Source organism: Girardinichthys multiradiatus, chromosome 4 (genome assembly GCF_021462225.1).
Source record: "Girardinichthys multiradiatus isolate DD_20200921_A chromosome 4, DD_fGirMul_XY1, whole genome shotgun sequence".
Taxonomy (NCBI): Eukaryota; Metazoa; Chordata; class Actinopteri; order Cyprinodontiformes; family Goodeidae; genus Girardinichthys; species Girardinichthys multiradiatus.
Window position 1 is genome coordinate 3882631 of NC_061797.1, and position 20755 is coordinate 3903385.

The 20755-nt window shown below is 40.9% G+C and overlaps 1 protein-coding gene across 1 annotated transcript; it reads left to right on the forward strand.

Moving 5' to 3' along the window:
• Nucleotides 1-25: 25 nt before the first annotated feature.
• On the forward strand, nt 26-19289 carry spg21 (SPG21 abhydrolase domain containing, maspardin). Its single transcript, XM_047363467.1, has 8 exons — nt 26-88; nt 4555-4716; nt 5267-5347; nt 7945-8090; nt 8177-8285; nt 8399-8506; nt 8589-8729; nt 18721-19289. The coding sequence occupies exons 1-8, from the start codon at nt 26-28 to the stop codon at nt 18844-18846; spliced, it is 936 nt and encodes a 311-aa protein (XP_047219423.1). The 3' UTR covers nt 18847-19289.
• Nucleotides 19290-20755: the final 1466 nt, after the last annotated feature.

The following is a 20755-nucleotide window of genomic DNA, read 5'->3' on the forward strand; positions in this document are numbered from 1 at the left end:
GACAGCCTAGCCCAGTCTGCCGCAGATGGAGGACATTAAAGTGTCTCCTGACTACAACTGGTTCAGAAGCACAGTGCCCCTGAAGAGAGTAAGTACATGCACCTCCTGATGTTTGTTCAGTGGTGTTTCGTGTTCAGATCTGTTAAATTATCCGGATACAGCATAGAATGGATAATCTAACATAGGTTTTGTTTTCATCACTGTGTGGTCTTTATCATGAGCATAACTTCATGTGTTCATGTGTCTGATTAAAAAGGTATGCGACCATCAGATCATGCCCCAAAAATGTTTCAAGGAATGTTTGAGGATCTCGTTTTGTGGCCCTCGATGAGGGGTTGTTTTAAAGATAAAAAAGGTCTGTTCAGCAGATGTTTGTGTTTTAACTTTTCCTTCCCAATATAAGGAAGTGGTTAACCCATATGTATCAGTTGTGATTAACCGACCTTTAGTACACAACTCTATGATCACAAGGTCCTTGCTGCTCTCCCTGAGCTTTAGGATCTTCATTAGCAAGATGTATGTCAGGGGTAGGCATAAAGAATACTGAAAGTCCATCTTAGTGGCCAGACTTCATCCAAAAATACTTTATTAATTCCAACGGGTTTTAGAATGTATTGACTGTTGCTAGAAAGAGTGAGGGAGAACTGATCTTCTGCATCAGTCGGTAAGATACCAATGGCAGACATAGTCTTAATATATTACAACCTAAAAATCAAGGCATACCAAATATTGCGTTCAAGTAATCATTTGCGATTGTGATTTTGCGCTCACCGATACTGCCATACTGATTGTGATTCGATATATTGTAGAACTCTAGTTATAAATGATCAGTATTTACTATAAGATACTAAGTGGCTGTTTATGTCAATACACATGCAAGTTACTTAAACCAGAGGTACGTTGTGATTGGATGAAAACATCTGGAAATATCTGCAATTTATTATTAAGCAACTGTGACATCACATCGAGGAAATAGTTTTTCCGGCCACAGTAAAGGGATCTATTGCTTAACATCTGGCTGTCATATCAAAAGGTGGAATTTCTGAGCAGTGATGGAGGTGTTCTCCTCCCAAACGGAGGCCGAAATGTTCACTGGTGGAGGAAGTAGTTGTTTTAATTCAGGGATGACCTGCCGGTTAATATACAACTTCCATCACCCACATGGATGAAGTTGGCTTACGCCACTCTAACAGCTGGATCTGACTGGTCACCTGGCATACAGTATATGATGACACTGAAATGAGATGAAAACCCCACCTACTCAGAGCACTGTTGGTGTGGCTGACATGTTTTTGGTGTTGACTGGCTGTCTCCATGGACATGTTTTTTATGATGCTATGTAGGCAAACTAGCAGCTAGGAGGATCGAGACATGGTGCAGCTTTGAACAGAGCTCTATACTAACTGCTGACTAAACTTGGATTAATGCAGCAGCTGCTAAAGTTAGTTTGAAAAAAAATCATTGATGCTCTTGGCTCATCAGGGAGGTCTCAGGGGGATTAACCTTCTGATCAGCTAACATTATGTTCCTTTAATATTTACGCATCAGGCTACAGGGCCTCATTGTATCCAGCTTCAGGGAGTAAGTATGTCAGATCGGCTTGGACCATCAGCAGTGTTGTATGTGGATGTTTGGTTGTATAATTCTTGGGGAGTGAAACTTTCAATGGTTTAAAAATGGCATATTTCTGACATGTTAATTGGGTTGGGGTAAGAAGGTATGTTAATACGTTACTTTCTCCCGGTAAAGAGGAGGAATGTGAAAATCCGTTCAGCTCCTAATCTAACATAATAAACCTAACTTCCTGATTTTAATGTAGAAAGAAATCATCACAACAATCAAATTTTCATCAGATCTCTCAGTCTAAACCCAAACTTCAAAGTTGTCTTTTCATTTGTAATCTCTTGAATTAAATCCTGTCAAACGTTCTGCTCAAAGGAAAATGGTCCAGTCGAAGTTGAAGCAGCTCAGCGGCTAAATAATTCTTTTTAAATAGCTGCCATGCAAATCCTGCTGTGCTGGCCCACCATCCCTCTGCTAATGTTAGCTTGAACATAGCCTTTTATTTTGTGGCTTTGTGCTATGCTACAGACAACTCTCAATGTTTACAAATTAGCCACTCATTCATTCTGCCCATTCTGGGTTTATCACTCTCTTGCTGGAGTATGACTCAGATGTGATACTTTCACAGTCGTGTTCTGTTGAGCTCCGGTGTGTGACAGCAGTTTATCAGGACTGTGTTGTTTGCTAATCAAAGATTATATTTGGCCTCACCAGTGTAAACATATTTGTTCATGTCCTGTATGAGGACCAAAGGTGTTTGTCTTGCTGCACATGTTCTTCAATACTCACTTCATCAGTCACAGGTTGCATCTAAGCTGTGAGTGAGGCATAATGTTTACTGGAAAATCTGAAAGAAAACAATAGAAGTGCAAGTTTTTTTTTTATGTTGTGAGGCAATATCAATATCTGGAAAGAAATCTTCTGACTTGCACCTACCGATGGATTTCAACTGAAGCCCCTTTCGGATCATAGCTCCACAATAAACATGCAACCACGAACCCCCATTATAAATAACTTGTGTCTTTTTGCATCATACAAGTTGATCCGTCAAGCTCACTGACCCTGTGTGCTTTCACAGCATACTGTTGAAATTGCAGAACCAAAGGCATGGTTTTCAACTGTTTCACCTGAGCAGAGGGTGAGACGTGTGGGGGATTTGCTTTTCAAATCTATTCAGTTGTTGTGCACCATCCTTAACATGTCATTATCTGCATCAGATTCTGCTGAGAAACATTTTTCTCTGATCAGACAATCTCTGGACTAACATAGGATGCCCCTGCTCTAACTCCACACCAAGCAGTTTTGCTGCTTCTGCAGCTGTCCTCACTTTGAATGATATTGCTAAGTAAAACTCGTTCCACCATCCCGTTTTACCCCTTATAGTTCATAGTGATTTGTGACTATCTCCTGATCCAGATCAGGATGACTGTAACCACAGATTCTGATGGGACCTTTCAGCTGATGGCTAGCCATAGAGTACAAGTGTAGATCAGGGAACCAAAGGATGATTTTAAGGTGGCTAAAGTCTATATAACAAAAATCATATGACAGCCACTGGGGTAAACCCCAACACGAGACCGCTGAGCTGGGGGTCAACAAACACTTGGGTTTGTTGACCCCCAGCTTGGGTTTGAAAGGCTTCATGTTGGTCACGGGAAACAATATTAGAACAAGTAAATCTGTTTACAAGACTGAAGAAACTGTGCATTGATCCTGGCCACCTCACTACAAGGTTGGTGAGTTGCATTTGCACATCTGATTTATTTTGTTCATTCATTGGATAAAAATGATATGCATGCGCTGCAAATTCCACCTTAATGTTGGCCTGTATGGAGAGGTAGTATCTCTGGCTGAAAAATGGATTACTTCATCCAACAGAGCTGCGGTGGCTCAGCTCAGGTCCTTCCAGCTTCCTCTGAGCTGCTTCTGTTGCTAACATTTCTAGAGTGGTCAGCAGCAGTATGGATATGGGCAGCGCAAAGATTCTCAAAGTCTTGTACTCCAAAACCGACTAGATCTCCGAGCCCAGTTCCAATAGGATTGTCCTTGAAAACCTTCAAGAACAAGCAATTCACCCAAGGTGTAAATTGCTGTAAAGTGCCCAGGGAGATGATCAAGGCTGCAGAGTAGGTGTTAGGAAGATTCAATCTGAGGCTACCTCCTCTGTTTAGTGTTGGTTTTTCACATTTAACATAGATGGCTTTTTTCACTCCTGTCTCTAAACCGCCTGTCTTCCCTGTCCAAAATGTGCACATTATTGTCTTCAAACAGGTGTCCCTCGGCTTTGTGATGTAAGTGAACGGCTGATTGTTCCACGTTGGCCCATCCTTTTGTGCCGTTTAGTTTCTCCAATTTAGAGGTCAGGACATTCCTCACTGTGCTGGACTGCATATACCACACAGCTGAGCTTGTCTTATGTGTTTAATCCTTGGGATGGACCAGTCTCTGTCTGAGAATGTTGTTAGGTTTAAAATGCACCAGAACATTATGCTTGGAAATTGTATCGTTTGGGAAATGTTTGGATAATCATGCAACATGACCCAAACATTGAGCTAAATAGAAGTAAATAGTTAATAATTAATAATTCCTAATTACTCCATTATTGACCTCAATGACCCCATCGCTGTGATTTTTCTTATTACGACTTATAAGCCTGTTACTTCCAATATGTTCAGAACTGAATAAACCTCTTTAAGAAAAAGCAGAAGTCCAGTTACCGTTTGCTTTAGCATTCAGGATTATTAGGTCCTGGACACCGAGAATCTACACCATCCCCTAGGTGTTACTGACAAAAAAACTGAAGTTGGCGTGGGCTGCGCACATTTCCACGATCAGTTATAATATGCTGTTTCATTTGGGATTTCTGTTATTTGTAAGGGTTTTTAATAAAGATGAATTCTTTCTGTTAAGGCTTTACACTTTTAATAGGGTGTGCTTAGTTTTTGAGGCAAATGGAACCGTTTGGTTACAGAACTGATGTTTGTGTTCCAGATTATTGTTGACGATGATGACAGTAAGGTGTGGTCTCTGTATGATGCCGGCCCAAAGAATATCAGGTGTCCAATCATCTTCCTTCCGCCAGTCAGTGGAACTGCAGAGGTTTTCTTCCAGCAGGTGCTGGCCCTGACTGGCTGGGGTTACAGAGTCATTTCGGTGAGTTCACTGCAGTAGGAACACTGTCGTTGTTCACTGTCATTCACAAGAGGATAATCAAATCTGCTTCACACATTTCTCACCACTGAAATTCTTAATGCTCATTATGTATTCAGACATATAAAAATACACAAAAAACATCAGACACATACAGTTGAAATCAGAAATTTACTTGCACTGTATAACAACACACGTGTCCTGTTTCTTCTACTGCTGAAGGACAATCAGACTAAAGCTACAAGCAGATATCTGATGACCTGAGGGGTCGACATGATTCGTACTTGACTAGTAACTCAGAAAGGAATTTTGGCCCAAGACCATTCAGTGTTTATAAACCAATATCAGAATTTAAAATCTGTGCATTTACAAACAGGGGGCCAATGCAGTGAAAAGCCTATCTTATGCTAGATTGGGCTACTGTGACTCTCTCCAGCCAATGCTGCTGCATCACATTTGTTTTTGTATCAGATTTGAATTTATTGATTAGTGATCAGAAAAATTGCCTGTTTCCTTTTTTCTTTCATTTAGTCTGATGTGGTTTGTTTTTCAGCTGCAGTATCCTGTGTACTGGGACCTCATGGAGTTCTGTGATGGCTTCCGGAAGCTTCTGGATCACCTTCAGCTGGACAAGGTCCAAGTTTGTCCATTCAGATCCCTTAACACCCATTTATGCTCCCTTATGTATGTAAATAATGCTTCTGTTTCTAACGTTGTCGACTGTTACTGGCCTCATGCTTTCACTGCGTTAATTATGTTGCTGTTGTTGTTAGGCAATATAGCCACTGTAAGGCAGTCATGAGTTAGCTTCTGAATTCAGAAGAAAATAATCAACCAAATCTGTATAATGTACATTCACAGAAGAAACATAAAAAGAGGCACCGCAATAGACTATGTCACTATGTCAAACATATCGATGGGGAAACGCAGACCGACCTAACACCGGCAGCACGCTATGCTAATTTGCTGTCTTTAACTAACAGCTACAGGTAGCATAACTGTTACAGTAGAAGCATCATTTGTTTACATGACGCTTCTTATAGATGCTCATTTCACTTGGTGATTGACCTCCACCAAGCTCATGTATGCTGCACTGCTCCAGCTCGAAATGCCATAAAGGAAGTTTAACCCGAAATGTACAGTGGGGAGAACAAGTATTTGAAGTCTTTCATTTTTATCATAGTACTCTTCAACTGCGAGTAACGGAATCTAGAACAGAAATCCAGAAAATCACATTGTGTAATTTTTAAAGAATAAATTAGCATTTTATTGAATGAACTAAGTATTTGATCACCTAACAACCAGTAAGAATCCTGGCTCTCTCAGGCCTGTTAGTTCTTCTTTAAGAAGCCTTCCTGTTCTCCACTCATTACCTGTATTAACTGCACCTGTTTCAACTCGTTATCTGTATAAGCACACCTGTCCACACACTCAATAAAAAAAACTCTAACCTCTCCACAATGGCCAACACCAGAGAGCTGTGTGAGGACATCAGGGATAAAATAGTAGACCTGCACAAGGCTGGGATGGGCTACAGGAAAACAGCCAAGCCGTTTGGTGAGAAGGTAACAGCTGTTGGTGCAATTATAAGAAAATTGAGGAAGTTCAAGATGAAGGTCAATCTCCCTCGGTCTGCAAGATCTCACCTCGTGGGGCATCAATGATCACGAGGAAGGTGAGGGATCAGCCCAGAGCTACATGGGAGGTCCTAGTCAATGACCTGAAGAGAACTGGGACCACAGTCTCAAAGAAGACAAGTAGTAACACACTACACCACCATGGATTAAAATCCTGCAGCGCTTCAAGGTCCCCTTTCTCAAGCCAGTGCATGTCCAGGCCCGTCTGAAGTTTGCCTATGACCATCTGGATGATCCAGAGGAGGAATGGAAGAAGGTCATGTGGTCTTCAGCTTTTTGGACTAAACTCCACTCGCCGTGTTTGGAAGAAGAAGGATGAGTACAACCCTAAGAACACCATCTCCACCGTGAAGCATGGAGATAAAAACATCATTTTTTGGGGATGTTTTTCTGCAAAAGGAGCAGGAGGACTGCATTGTACCGCGGGGAGGATGGATGGGGCCATGTATCAGGAGATCTTAGCCAATGACCTCCTTCTATCTGTAAGGGCATTGAAGATGGGTTGTGGCTGGGTCTTCCTGCATGGCAATGACCCGAAGCACAGAGCCAGGGAAACTAAGTCCATGTTGCCCAGTGACAGCCCTGAAACCTGAAGGATCATCAGAAGATCTGTATGGAGGAGTGGTCCAAAATCCCTGCTGCAGAATGTGCAAACCTCATCAAGAACTACAAGAAACGTCTGATATCTGTAATGGCAAACAAAGGTTTCTCTAGCAAATATTAAGTTTTGTTTTTCTGATGTATCAAATACTTGTCATGTTTTAAATGTAAAATAATTACTTAAAAATCACACAATGTAATTTTCTGGATTTTTGCTTTAGATTCCGTCACTCACAGTTTATGATAAAAATGAAAGACGTCTACATGCTTATAAGTGGGAAAACCTGCAAAATTGTTAGTGGGTCAGATACTTTATCTCCACACTGTAAATCAGTGAATGTGTGTTTGATTGCTCTGGCTTTCCTCAAGGACCCAGCTGTGTGACACAAAAAAAAACAGAATTTCGGAACTGACATTGAATTATAGAACTGAAAGTGGTCAAAGTGAATTTTCAATACAACGAAATACATTTTCAAAGCAAATGAATTCAGTTTCAATTTGGTCAAATACATTTTCAAACCAATCCATTTAATTTTAAATTACACAAATACAGATTCAGTCTGAGCAGTTGAAATTCAGTTTCTTTTCTCATATTTTAATGGCATAAGTAATTTTGATGCTCATGTGTACATAAAGTAGGAGCTACAACCCCCTGACATTAGTTGGATTTATTTATCTATCTATTTTTGAACCTGTCCTGTCCAGCAGAGTAGCGCCCAGAATTGCTCAACAGGTTTAATTTCACAAGTGAAGCATTACGGCTAATGCTAAAATGCTCCGCTTGATGTATGTAAAACAAAATTTATTAGGAACTGCTTTAGGATTATTTCAAATGCAATGGAGATGGAAACGGGAAAAAAAGAAGCGAGAAAGACAGAGGTCAAATTGGTAAAAGGGAGAGAAGGAGAAAAGAACAGAGGATAGAAAGCAGACTAATTTCTGTGTAAACTGTCTCTAAGTTGTCTGTGTGACACTGATCCTGTGTCACACTCAGGTCCACCTGTTTGGAGCCTCTTTGGGTGGATTCTTGGCTCAGAAGTTTGCAGAGTATACTCACAAGTCTCCCAGAGTGCACTCTTTGATCCTGTGTAACTCATTCAGTGACACCTCCATATTTAACCAGACATGGACTTCAAACAGGTGCTTTTCACCATCACTGACATGATGTCTTCCTCATAAAGTATAATTTCTTTTTTTTATTCATGCTGATTCTTTGTGCTGCTCAGTTTCTGGCTCATGCCAGCATTCTTACTGAAGAAGATCGTTCTGGGAAACTTTGCAAAAGGACCTGTGGACCCTAAGATGGCAGATGCAATCGACTTTATGGTAGACAGGGTATGTATCTGCGGGGTTCAGTCGCCGTTAATAACAGCATTAACAGCAGAGTAACGTCTTCATGCTTGTGTTTATATATTAACCTTGTCAGTCCATGTGTTTTCCTTCTGCAGCTGGAGAGTCTGACCCAAAGTGAGCTAGCTTCGAGGCTAACACTTAATTGTCAGAACTCCTACGTTGAGCCTCACAAAATAAAAGATGTTGCTGTGACCATCATAGATGTAAGTTTTTTTTATCAACTGTATCTGATCCTATTCTCTGGGTTTTAAGCACATTTGACTGAGTTCTGTTGTTGATGTCGAGGTGTTTGATCAGAGTGCTCTCTCGCTGGAAGCCAAAGAAGAGATGTATAAACTGTATCCCAATGCTAGAAGAGCACATCTTAAAACCGGAGGAAACTTCCCATACCTGTGCAGGAGCGCTGAGGTCAACCTCTACATACAGGTTTGTTCCGATTCACTTCATTTCATTCACAATATTTTAAACACTAATCTACAATATTTGTGTTATGTCTAAATGTAGGTCATATAAAAATAGAGTCTTGAAGTAAGGAAAGTTATCATTTAAGAACACCCAACATGTTTAAACTAATTAAATGGTCCAATGCCCCACGTGTATGGCAGAATATTATTGTTTTAATAAAGGAGTGCGAAGTCCAAGGAAGATCTGTAATTCCGGAGGCGATAAGATTTTTTGGCAAAAGATTTCTCAACGTTTGAATTTGCCATTTATCAACTTGTTTAAAGACAGGCTATTAAGGTTGTTTACTGGATAGATTATGCACAAATGCCTCAAAAGAGCTAATTTTGACCTTAACCTGGCTGCTGACACAAACTAATGCTCTATTCAAGAGTGAGCAACAAACCTGGACAAGTTCATGCAAAAAAAGCTTTTGTAACAGATTAATTGGTTAAACATTATTAATGTTTCAAGAATTCATCAGTTTCAATAAATTTTAACCAGTCGCATATTTATTAAAAATATCAATCTAAAGGATGAGCCATTTTGCTATAGAGAGACATAATATTTAAAGAAGGAATGGCATTTTGTATCTTTATCACAAAAATAAATAAGATTTTTTAGATTTACTTACTATTTATCACTCTAATGATTAATCAAACAATGAACAATTTAACAAAATACTACATATCCAAAATACTATGAATAAGGCTGATTAAAGGTTTAACTTTATCCAAGTGTGTGGTCTCTCTCTGGAGTTCAAAGAAAGGGGCTCAGGCCTAACCTTGAGATATACACTTGACATTAATCTGAGAGAACAGTTTGGGGGCGGAAAAGGGGAGGAGGGGATTCAGAGATTCAGAAGCACCTTTTCTCTGTCAGCTTCAGAACCTGCCACATTAGAACTATGAGGAGAAACTTGTTTGGTCTAAATTTTGCAGTAGTGTCACTCAGAACCTTATTTTGGTTACTGACTGTATTTCTCACCATCATCCATCTCTGGTCTTGGCAGAAAGGAAAATTTTTGCATAACCAGCATGTGTTTAAAGCCAAAGGTCACTCATTCAACACCCCTGTTTTAAACGGGCTAATTACAGTTGTGCTCATAAATTTACATACCCTGGTGGAATTTTTGACTTTTTGGCCATTTTTCAGTGAATATGAATGATGACACAAAAAACAGTTTTTCACTCATGGTTAATGGTTGTGTGAAGCCATTTATTGTCAAACAAATTGTAAACTGTGTTTACTCTTTTTAGATCACAGTGACAACAGAAAGTACCCAAATAAAGTTTACACCCAGTTCTTAATACTGTGTGTTGCCCACTTTAAAATCAATCACCGTTTGATTCTTTTGTGGTAGTTGTGGATAAGACTCTTTATTTTCTCTGATGGTAAAGCTGCATATTCTTGTTTGCAAAAAGCCTCCAGTTCCTGCAAATATCTGAACTGTCTTGCATGAACTACTCGTGTGAGATCTCGCCAGAGTGGCTCAATGATATTGAGGTCAGGAGACTGAAGTGGCCACTCCAGAACCTTCACTTTGTTCTGCTGTAGCCAAGTATGTTCCTTTCCCAGCCTTTGGGCTGAATAGTGAAAATTGTCCTCCAGTATTTTCTGATAACATGCTGCATTCATCCTGCCATCAATTTTGACAAAGTTTTTCGTGTCTTTAATTCAATTCAGTTTATTTATATAGCACCAACTCACAACACATGTTGTCTCAAGGCACTTCACAAAAGTCAGGTTCATACATTCCAATTAATCCTAACCATTGAACAGTGCAGTCAGGTTCAGTTATTTATTCAAATTGGATAAAAAGTTTTTCTATCTAAAGAAACCCAGCAGATTGCATCGAGTCAGAGACTTGTAGCATTCACTCCTCCTGGATGAGCATGTAGAGACAGTGGACAGTCACTGGCGTTGACTTTGCAGCAATCCCTCATACTGAGCATGCATGTAGCGACAGTGGAGAGGAAAAACTCCCTTTTAACAGGAAGAAACCTCCAGCAGAACCAGAACCAGGCTCAGTGTGAGCGGCCATCTGCCACGACCGACTGGGGGTTTGAGAGAACAGAGCAGAGACACAAAGAGAACAAAGAAGCACTGATCCAGGAGTCCTTTCTATGGGAAGGAAAAGTTAATTTTAATGGATGTAGCTCCTTTAGTCGTTTCACCTAGAAAGAAAGAACAGATAAACTCTGAGCCAGTTTTCAAGGTTAGAGTCTGAAAGAGAACATAGAGTTAGTCACAGTAAAGCTCAGTCAATCGCCATGTCTAGGACAGAGACAGGGTTAAACACTAAAGACAGGGCCATGTGGATCATCTGTAGAGGGTGAGCATTAAGTTGTTGCCAGCAGAAGCTTGGACGGTGCCCCTCTCCAGAAAGATGTCACAGGTAGACACAGAGCCAGGCGAGGTGTAGCTTCTAGGAAGAGAAAAGAGAGAACAAAGTTAAAAGCTGAAATAACAGCAAATAATGCAAAATTGGAGAGTAGTGTGAGAATGTAGCGAAGAGGGTGAAGTGGTCATTAAGTCCTCCAGCAGCCTAAGCCTATAGCAGCATAACTACACAGATAGTTTCAGTTCAGATTATTTAGTTAAACAGTACTTATTTACAACAATGTCGTCTCAAGGAACCCCACAAAGGGTCCCACTGATGGTCATTGTTATACTAAAAACCACAAGGATCGGGATACCTCCCTCTGTCAGACTGATTATAACCATTGGAAAAGAGAAGGGGTCATACAGGTAGCAGAAATGGAGGGTGTGTTTGCACCTCAACCATAACTGAGCCGGTTTAGGCTAAACCTGACTCCCCCTTACTCCAACCAACAGGGAGGGAGGAAGGATCCCTCCCTGATAAACTAAGCCACTCTAACTATAAGCTTTATCAAAAAGGAAAGTTTTAAGCCTAGCCTTAAAAGTAGACAGGGTGTCTGCCTCACGGACTAAAGCTGGGAGCTGGTTCCACTGGAGAGGAGCCTGATAACTAAAGGATCTGCCTCCCATTCTACTTCTAGAGACTCTAGGAACCACCAGTAAACCTGCAGTCTGAGAACAAAGTGCTCTGTTAGGAATATATGGAACAATCAGATCTCTGATGTATGATGGAGCTAGATCATTAAGGGCTTTATATGTGAGGAGGAGAATTTTAAATTCTATTCTGGATTTAACAGGGAGCCAATGGAGGGAAGCTAAAATAGGGGAAATATGATCTCTCTTTTTAATTTTCATCAGAACTCTTGCTGCAGCATTCTGAAAAACTGCATTTTGTGGACATCCTGATGGTAAAGAATTATAATAGTCCAGCCTTGAAGTAACAAATGCTTGGACTAGTTTTTCAGCGTCACTCCTGGATAGGATATTTCTAATTTTGGCAATGTTCCGGAGATGAAAGAAGAAAATCCTAGAAACCTGTTTAATATGGGATTTAAATGACATGTCCTGATCAAAAATAACACCAAGGTTTTTTACTTTATTACCGGAGGTCAATTTAATGCCATCCAGGTTAAGTGACTGACTAAGCAGTTTCAAGACAGCTTCTGTCTTGTCTCAATTTAGAAGCAAAAACTTAAAAGTCATCCAAGTTTTTATATCTTCAAGACATGCTTGTAGTCCAACTGTTTGGGTTCATCAGGATTTATGGATAAGTAAAGCTGAGTATCGTCAGCGTAACAGTGAAAATTCATCCTATGCTGCCTGATTTAGCTAACACATCCCTAAAACATCAGCGATCCATCTCCATGTTTCACAGTAGGAATCGTATACCTTTCATCATAGGCCTTGTTGACTTCTCTCCAAATGTAATGTTGAGTAAAGTTAAATCACTCCAAATGACTTTGTTCCAGAAATGTTGAGGCATGTTACTGTGCTGTCTGGCATATGGTAAGTGGGAGACATTGTGGCATTTGCGTACTAACGGCTTTCTTCTGGCAACTCGACCACGCAGCCCATTTGTTTTCATGTGCCACACCAGAGTCCTGTTTTTCAGCTGAAGCTATTTGTGGGTTTTTCTTTGCATCCCAAATAATTTTCCTGGCAATTGTTGCTGAAAGTTTTGTTGGTCTACCAGACTGGTTTGGTTCAACAGATTCCCCATTTTTCCACTTCTTAATGTGTTTGAACACTGCTGATTTGCATTCTCAATTCCTTGAAAATCTTTTTATATCCTTTTCCTGTTTTATACCGTTCAGTTACCTTTTCTTGCAGATTCTTTGAAAATTCTATTACATTCCCCATGACTCAGAAACCAGAAATGTCAGTGCAGCACTGAATGAAAGATCCAAAGTTCTTTCAGGAGCCCAGAAACTCACCGACCTTTCATGCACACAAACTGATTACAAGCAAACAGGTCACAGGTGTGGATACTTACCTTTAGTAGCCATTCAGACCCATTTGTGTGACCCATTTGCAGGGTATGTAAACCTTTGATCAGGGTCATTTAGGTAGTTTCTGTTGTCATTCTGATGTAAAAAGAGTAAACCTAGTTGTTTGGAAATAAATCGCTTCACACAATCACTAACCATGAGTGAAACTGAAGTTTGTGTGTTAGCATTCATATTCTCTGAAAAATGGCCAAAAATCAAATAAATCCACGAGGGTATGTAAACATATGGTCTGGTAAGAAGCCATTCATTCGATTCAGGTGTGTTGGGCCACAGAACAGCTGGATTAGATCCAAGATGGTGCTGCCGATGACAGCCTCGGAGCTTTGTTCTCTCGTTTTCTGCAGATTTTTGTAGTGCTTTCTGCCTCCATTCAGTGGTCTCTTTCAACAGTGAGGAGCTTCTGAATGTCAGACAGTCTTCTCTTGGCATTTTTCACCATCACGAAAGTTTTACGGAAGTCCTGGCCAGCGGAGAGGCGGCTCTCTATGGGCTATACATGCTCGTGAAGCTCCGACAGCACGCACTGCGCTCAGTCTTGCCTTCAATCCACCTGCCATGTGCATTCCCTGGCCAACAAGATGGATGAACTGCTTCTCCTCACCTGTAAAAACTGGGACCTCCATGGATCTGCTGCTATCTCCTTTACTGAAACCTGGCTGAGTGAGAACACCCCAGACTGCGCTCTTCTGATACCGGGTTTTCAGCTGTAATCGGGGGGGGGATTATGCTTTTACATAAACAATTGCTGAAGAGAACAACTGGCTGAGCTGATAACAGATGTAGAGAAAAAACATCCAGACTCTCTCATCATTGTTCTTGAGGATTTTAACTGTGCAAACCTCTCCAGTGAACTTCCGAAACACATTAAGTGTCCCACCAGGGATAAAACCACTCTGGACCACTGCTAAACAACTTTAAAGGATGCACATCATGCTGTCACCAGGGCTGCTTTGGGACTTTCTGACCACTCTGATCCATCTCATCCCACCTTAGTTCACTTCTCATCTGAGGCAGCTGCGCAGGGATAAGGAAGAGGCTCACAGCAGTGGGGGCCGGGCCCTGTATAAGCAGGCCAGGAACAAACTGACCAAGGAGATCAAAGCATCAAAGAGAAGATACAGTGAGAAGCTAAAGAAAAGCTTCTCACATGGAATGTTTCTACTGTCTGGAATGGTTTGAAAAACCTGACTGCCTACAGGAGCCATTCCCCCAACCCTGAGCAGAATCCTCGCTTGACAGATCAGTTGAATGGCTTCTATTGCAGCTATGAAAAGCAGCAATTTACACCTCATCCCAACACCTCCACATCCCATTCAGACACAAATTGTTGCTATACACCAACCACCCACCTACCTTCAGACCCCCTGCCTGCACCAAGGATCTCAGAGGAAGATGTAACTAGGCTCTTTTAGTGCCTGAAAACAAGGAAGCCCTCAGGACCTGATAATGTCTCCCCATCATGCCTGAGAGCCTGAGCCGGCCAACTGGCACCCATCTTCACTGAGATCTTCAACAAGTCACTGGAGCTGTGTGAGGTTCCCTCTTGCTTCAAACGCTCCACAATCATCCCAGTACCCAAGAAACCCACCATCACAGGATTAAATGACATCAGGCCTGTCGCCCTGACGTCTGCGGTCATGAAAACGACTGATGTTGAAGCACCTGAAGGACATCACAGGTCCCCTGCTGGACCCCCTACAGTTTGCCTACCGGGCAAACGGGTCGGCAGATGATGCATTCCACTTTTGACTACACTTCAGGGTTCTCGCCAGCGCCACGCTACGCTGAAAGTTGTCACCGTTACGCTGAAATTTGTCTGATAGCGTATCGGCCCTTTGCCTGACATCTGGGAGAACCCTCTGCGTGTGGTTTTTATGTTGGCTATTGCGCATGGGCTGAGTCTTCCCTCTTCCTTTCACCCTATGACCCTGTGCAACCGCTAACGGTAAAGTTTCTAAAATCATGTCAGCTTCGAAGGGTGGGTATAAACTGCGTCATATCACGGCGTTCTTCCCAGTAGCTGCTAAGCACAAATTGGGTGACGGTCAGTCCTCTAATGGCGAGGAGCAAAATGAAGGGCCTGCTAGAAGTAAAAAAAACATTTTCGTTACCTGCAATAAAAATAAAAACAACACTTTGCAAAAAGGAAAACTAACGGAAACTGTAATAAGTGTTCACAAAACAAACTAAAATTAACAGAATTTATGGAGATAATGTGCTTAGTTTTCGTTTGTGTGTCTCATGCAATAGTATTAAGTCTAGTTTCCGGTTGTTGTTTTTGTTCTCGCTGTGACGCATTCCGCCAGCAGATGGCAGGTACGTCAGTCATGTCATCTGTGCGGTCCATCCATACCTAGCGTCATGTGTGGCGTGTGGGGCGCAACAACTGCTATTACGGTAGCTGTTGACGCTGCTATTAACGTTACAGACAGAGTAGTAGAAGAAGAGCTAAGCACGCTGCCTTGGACTGGGTTGACCCTGGCTGTGATGAAGTTTGGTAGGGAACGTCTCTAGTGTTGTCAACATTCACTGTGCCAGGTGTTAGGTTTTGTTTTACAAAATGTGAGGACCCAAATGCAAATAAACCAAACTTTTATGAACGAACAGAACAACAAATGGGAGGACAAGAGCAGAGAGTAGCTGCACCTGAGAAATAATAACAGAATTATTAAAACAATTTCCTTTTTGGGAAAGTTGAGCTACCGTGTCAACAAGGATTCGTCCATAGTAAGATGTTTTAGATTTGATTGGTGACCTTTAGATTATATTTTCTGAGTTAGTTAATTTATTATAATTTATTTATAATTTATTATGTGTGAACTCAAGCTGAGGGCTGTTTTCCACTCATTTCATTTGGACAAATGAAAGTTACTGAAAGGAGTCAGTAACAGGGAAAGTGAATGAGGCAATAACTGCATGAACTGAGAATGATGAGAAGGGAGAGAAACACCTGGTTGTATTAGCCTGTAGCTCCAACTAAAAAGTTGGTTTTTTTTTTTGTTCTTTTGCCAAATATGGCAATTTCAGAATTTCATCAAATGAGGAAAATGGTTAAATAATAAAGAAAAGTTAATATTTTAAATATTATATTAGGATTATCCTAGTTTCCAAGTATCTAAAAATAACCAACTTCTAAAGGGTATCTGAAACAAAAATCTTTTATTTGTTAAATTGAAATTTTTCAGTATGTTATACGTTCTAATATTTTTGGAGAGGATTTCAATTATATTATTCCTCTGTTTTAGAATAGTGAACGTCTAATAGAAGAGAAGAGAGGAGGAAAATAGAAAGGCTGAAAAAAAAGTAAAAGAACAGAGGAAAATTGGAAAAGTTAGAGAAAGAAAATAGACTGAAAAAAAGTAAAGCTAAGAGCAGAGGAGTGTTAGAAAAAGGAGGAAAGAAAAGAAGACAGACATTACTATTGGTAATTATTTGTTTTATTACTCTTAGGAAATGCTACCAGTGTGGATAGACTTTCCTGCTATTACACTTGATTGTTGATGTTCATTATGAATATATATTTTAAAATAAATGAAACTGTAACTGTACCAATGTTTCCATTATATCTTGATTTGATTTATTTCTTTATCTCTGAGCTGGAAATGTCGCCAGATTTGATTTTAGAAAAAAGACTAAAACTACAACTGAAACTAAACATTTTCAAAAAATAAAAACTGAACTAAACTAGAAAACAAATTCTAAAAACTAATTATGACTAAAATAAAATTGAAAATGTAAAGTCAAAACTAAATAAAAATAAAAACTAATGAAAACTGCAAAACAATTAAAACCTTGGTCCTCACACATAGACAATGTTCGGAAGAAGGCCCAGCAGAGACTGTACTTCCTGAGGTAATTCAAGAAGTACAACTTCCACAGGAGCTGCTGGACATCTTCTACACTGCCATCATTCAGGGTATCAAAGTACATGGAACTGAATAGTTGTTTGATTTCTATTAGTAAAAATGTTTTCACTTCAACTAAACTGCTCTATTAGTTGGTCTATCACTTAAAACCTTAATTAAATACGTTGCCGTTTATGTAATGCATGGTTTACCAGTGTCCGAAAAGGGCAGAGGGACTTACTAACATCACCGGCACCAAAGTGAGCAAGCTAAAGAGGCAGAGAGTGGCACGCAGATGAGGCCACCTTAGGGAAGAACTCTGCATTAGGCTAAAGAGTAACTCTTGAGCCACCAGGGTTCCACCAGCAACACGACTTGTGAATTGACAATGCATGAAGTTCCCCTACACGCTTCGCCGAAGCCATGGCCATGAGAAATGCTTTTTTTTTTTTTTTTAGAGTGCTCAAGGCTCACCTCTGCCAAGGGCTCAAACGGAGCAGATTGGAGGGCAGTGAGGACCAACGAAAGATGCCAAACAGGCACAACAAGACGTGTGGGCGGGAGTAAATGTTACGACCCATGGTCTCACCGCACTCTACAGCATACCAACAAGAGATGGCAGTGACATAAACCCTCCGGGTGGACGGGGATCGACCTCTGGTAAGCAGCTCCTAGAGGAAGCGAAGAACAACGGAAACAGGGCAGTGCACAGGGTCCTCATGTCTAGCCCTGGCACCAGCCACTAAAAAACCTTCCACTTGTGAGCGTACACCTTCCGGGTCGAAGGGGCCCTTGTAAATCTCATCGTACGTCCAACTTCCCCACAATACTCTGAGAAGGCAACTCTGGGCCCTGTAGCAGCCAAACCCAGAGCCGGAGGCGACTGGGGTTGGGGTGCAGGATACGGCCCCTAAGGGGCAACAAGAATAACTTGCTGCCACTATCGAATGCGCCACCGCTGAGTCAAGGGACTGGAGAAAAGAAGAACAAATTACCAGTTGAAGAACATCTGCAGCCCCATGTAGGGCAACTACCTGTGACGTTAGTTTCTGCAGCCCCTGGAGAGCGAGAAACACCACAGTTCCGACCATAGTCATGAGGCTACCAGCGTCAAGCAAGATAAATTAAGGGACTCAAAGCTCCTACCATCTGCACTCAACAACCTGAAGAAAGGGATGGAGCTACCGGTGTCACGTGACTATATAGAGTCACCTGTATCAACGGGGGTCAGACGTGACCATGTTGGCATAAGATATTCGACCTGGGCATGCGCAAGAATGATCATTCAATGCTAAAGCCCCGCCTCTGGCGGTCAATATGGATATAATAGAACAGTTGGTGTGCGGTGTGCTGTGCTTGCCATGTGGCTGGACACCACAGACTGTATGACCAAACCTGTTATATCTACAACTTTTTTTTTTATTGTCATGTGTGGGGCTTCTGGGTTTTGAAAATCAACTGACAATTTTAAAATTTTGCCCAGTGAACCAGGCATAACGTACCAAAAGGTGCACGTAATAGGTACATGCGGGCTAGACAGATTACTAAGAAGATGGATCACACTAAGTGTAGCTCTTTCAAGGGATACGATGATATTGTGAAGTTTTCATCGACGTAACTAGAGAAGCTCTACTTTACACAAACTGCTCCTCCCTGCAGACAGATATATCCTGAAAATAATTTATTTTTGGAATAATCTAAATGTTAAATTGTGACAGTTTGGTTTGTGTTGCTTTTCAGATCCACATGCGTCAGTTCCATGGAACCAGGTACGCTGCCATAGATCCTGCCATGGTAAGCGCAGAGGAGCTGGAAGTGCAGCGGAGCCACCTGAGTTATAACCAGGACTCTGAAAACAACCAATGAACCGATGGTTACTTGCAGCCTGGCTCCTCTGAACACTTTGACTCCTGAGCTCATTCCATATGAGGCTCCAGGGAGTTTTCAGTCAACTCAACTGAGAATGTTTTTATTTGTCAGATGAAGCAATATTTTCATAATGATGTGTGGTATGTTATTGCTCCTTTGTTTTAGAAACCATACACAACACCTTGCCTTATGTGGAACGATTATTGCACTCATAAACTGCCTGTACTGTGTGTTCATATCTGTTTGAAAGATAAATTGTGGTAAACTGTGCCAGTTGTTAACAGAATGATGAACACTGGTTATACAAAGACACACTGTACATCTGAAAGTTTGTGTAATTTATGAATATGAATTAAGTTTTTTTGGATTACATTTTTTCTTTTTGATGTCATATTTTGTTGGGCTTTTCTTTTATTCCAATAAATATCCCTGAACCTACACTAGCATTTCAAGCATGACTCGGTTCCAAGATAATCAGCTATTTACTATGAGGTAAGTTCAACCAAGCCTGAAACTACTGGGAGATAATGGGTTCTATGACAGGATCTGATCCTTCATAAAAAGCGTAATTTATGCATTATTTCTGGCTTTTATTGTGTGACATACATTGGTCACTCAAATGGTTAAAAAAAAAACTGCTCACATGGTGCCTTACTTTTGAGAATAAGTTTCATTAAAGGACAGGGAAGAATCTAGAAATCATTACATATGAAACAGTTTCTTGAAGTATCAGTATCAAAATTTCAACATTAGATTTAAGGTTGTAATGCAGCTCACTCGCTGACTGAAGTTAATTTTCAATTTCAACGTATAGATAAAATAAGCATTGAACATGTCAATCTTATTTTCAGTAAATATATTATGAATATTTCTATTAAATATTGACAGGAAATGCACACCAGATTAAAGTATTTTTGATTTTAATTTTAATAAATTTTTTATGAGGTTGAATGGTACATGTATTCAACACACCTAAATGCGTTAAATACTTTGTGGAAAAGCCTTTCTTGAGAATGTCAACAGGTCTCCTGTATGCAGAAACTAGCCAAATGCATTGCTCAACTGTGATTTCGACCCATTTTTCCACCCAAACTGTCCTTAAGTCTTGAAGGTTCTGGGGGTCTTTTCTATGGACTCTGATCTTCAGTCCTTTCCATGGATTTAGAATTGGATGCAAGTCAGGTGATACCCACACTCGTTTCATTTACCAGTATATTTGTTCATTCATCTTTTCTTCAATTATCTGAAGTATAATTAAAGAAAAGTGTGTCTTACAACAGCATCTGTGGGGATCATGCTTTGCCTCATGTTGGCATTCATGGTTCCCTCAATGAACTGTATCTCCCCACAACAGAGATCACTCATGCAGCCCCAAACAATGATGATGGTCTTTGTGTTCCTCACGTGGTTGCCGTCATACACTTGACACCATCTAAACCAAATAAGCTTATCTTGGTCTCATCAGTACACGGAACATGATTCCAGTAATCCACGTCCTTAGTCTGCTTGTCTTCAGCAAACTGTGGGCTTTCTTGTGTTCTCTTTAGAAGAGCCTTCCTTCTGGGACGATAGCCATGCAGACCAATGTGATAAAGTGTGTGGCGTATGGTCTGAGCACTGACAGGCTGACTCCCCCCTTCTACCTCTGCAGCAATGTTGGGAGCATTTATTTGTCTATTTTCAAAAGACACCCTGTGGATATGAAGCTCAGTATGTGAACTCAACTTCTTTGATGGACCGTGGCAAGGCCTATTCTGTTAAACGGCTGTATGGTCTTGGCCACCATGCTGCAGCTCAGTTTCAGCGTGTTGGCAATCTTCTTATAGCAAAGCCCATATTTATGTAGAGCAACACATCCTCAGAGAGTTCTTTGCCATGGGGCACCATGTTGAACTTCCAGTCACCT

Excerpts from the sequence above, each read along its gene's own strand:
- spg21 (XM_047363467.1), top strand. The coding sequence starts at position 26 with ATGGAGGACATTAAAGTGTCTCCTGACTACAACTGGTTCAGAAGCACA. Across the intron at positions 8,507-8,588 it reads TTGCTGTGACCATCATAGAT|GTGTTTGATCAGAGTGCTCT; the intron begins GTAAGTTTTTTT and ends GTTGATGTCGAG. Across the intron at positions 8,730-18,720 it reads AGGTCAACCTCTACATACAG|ATCCACATGCGTCAGTTCCA; the intron begins GTTTGTTCCGAT and ends GTTGCTTTTCAG.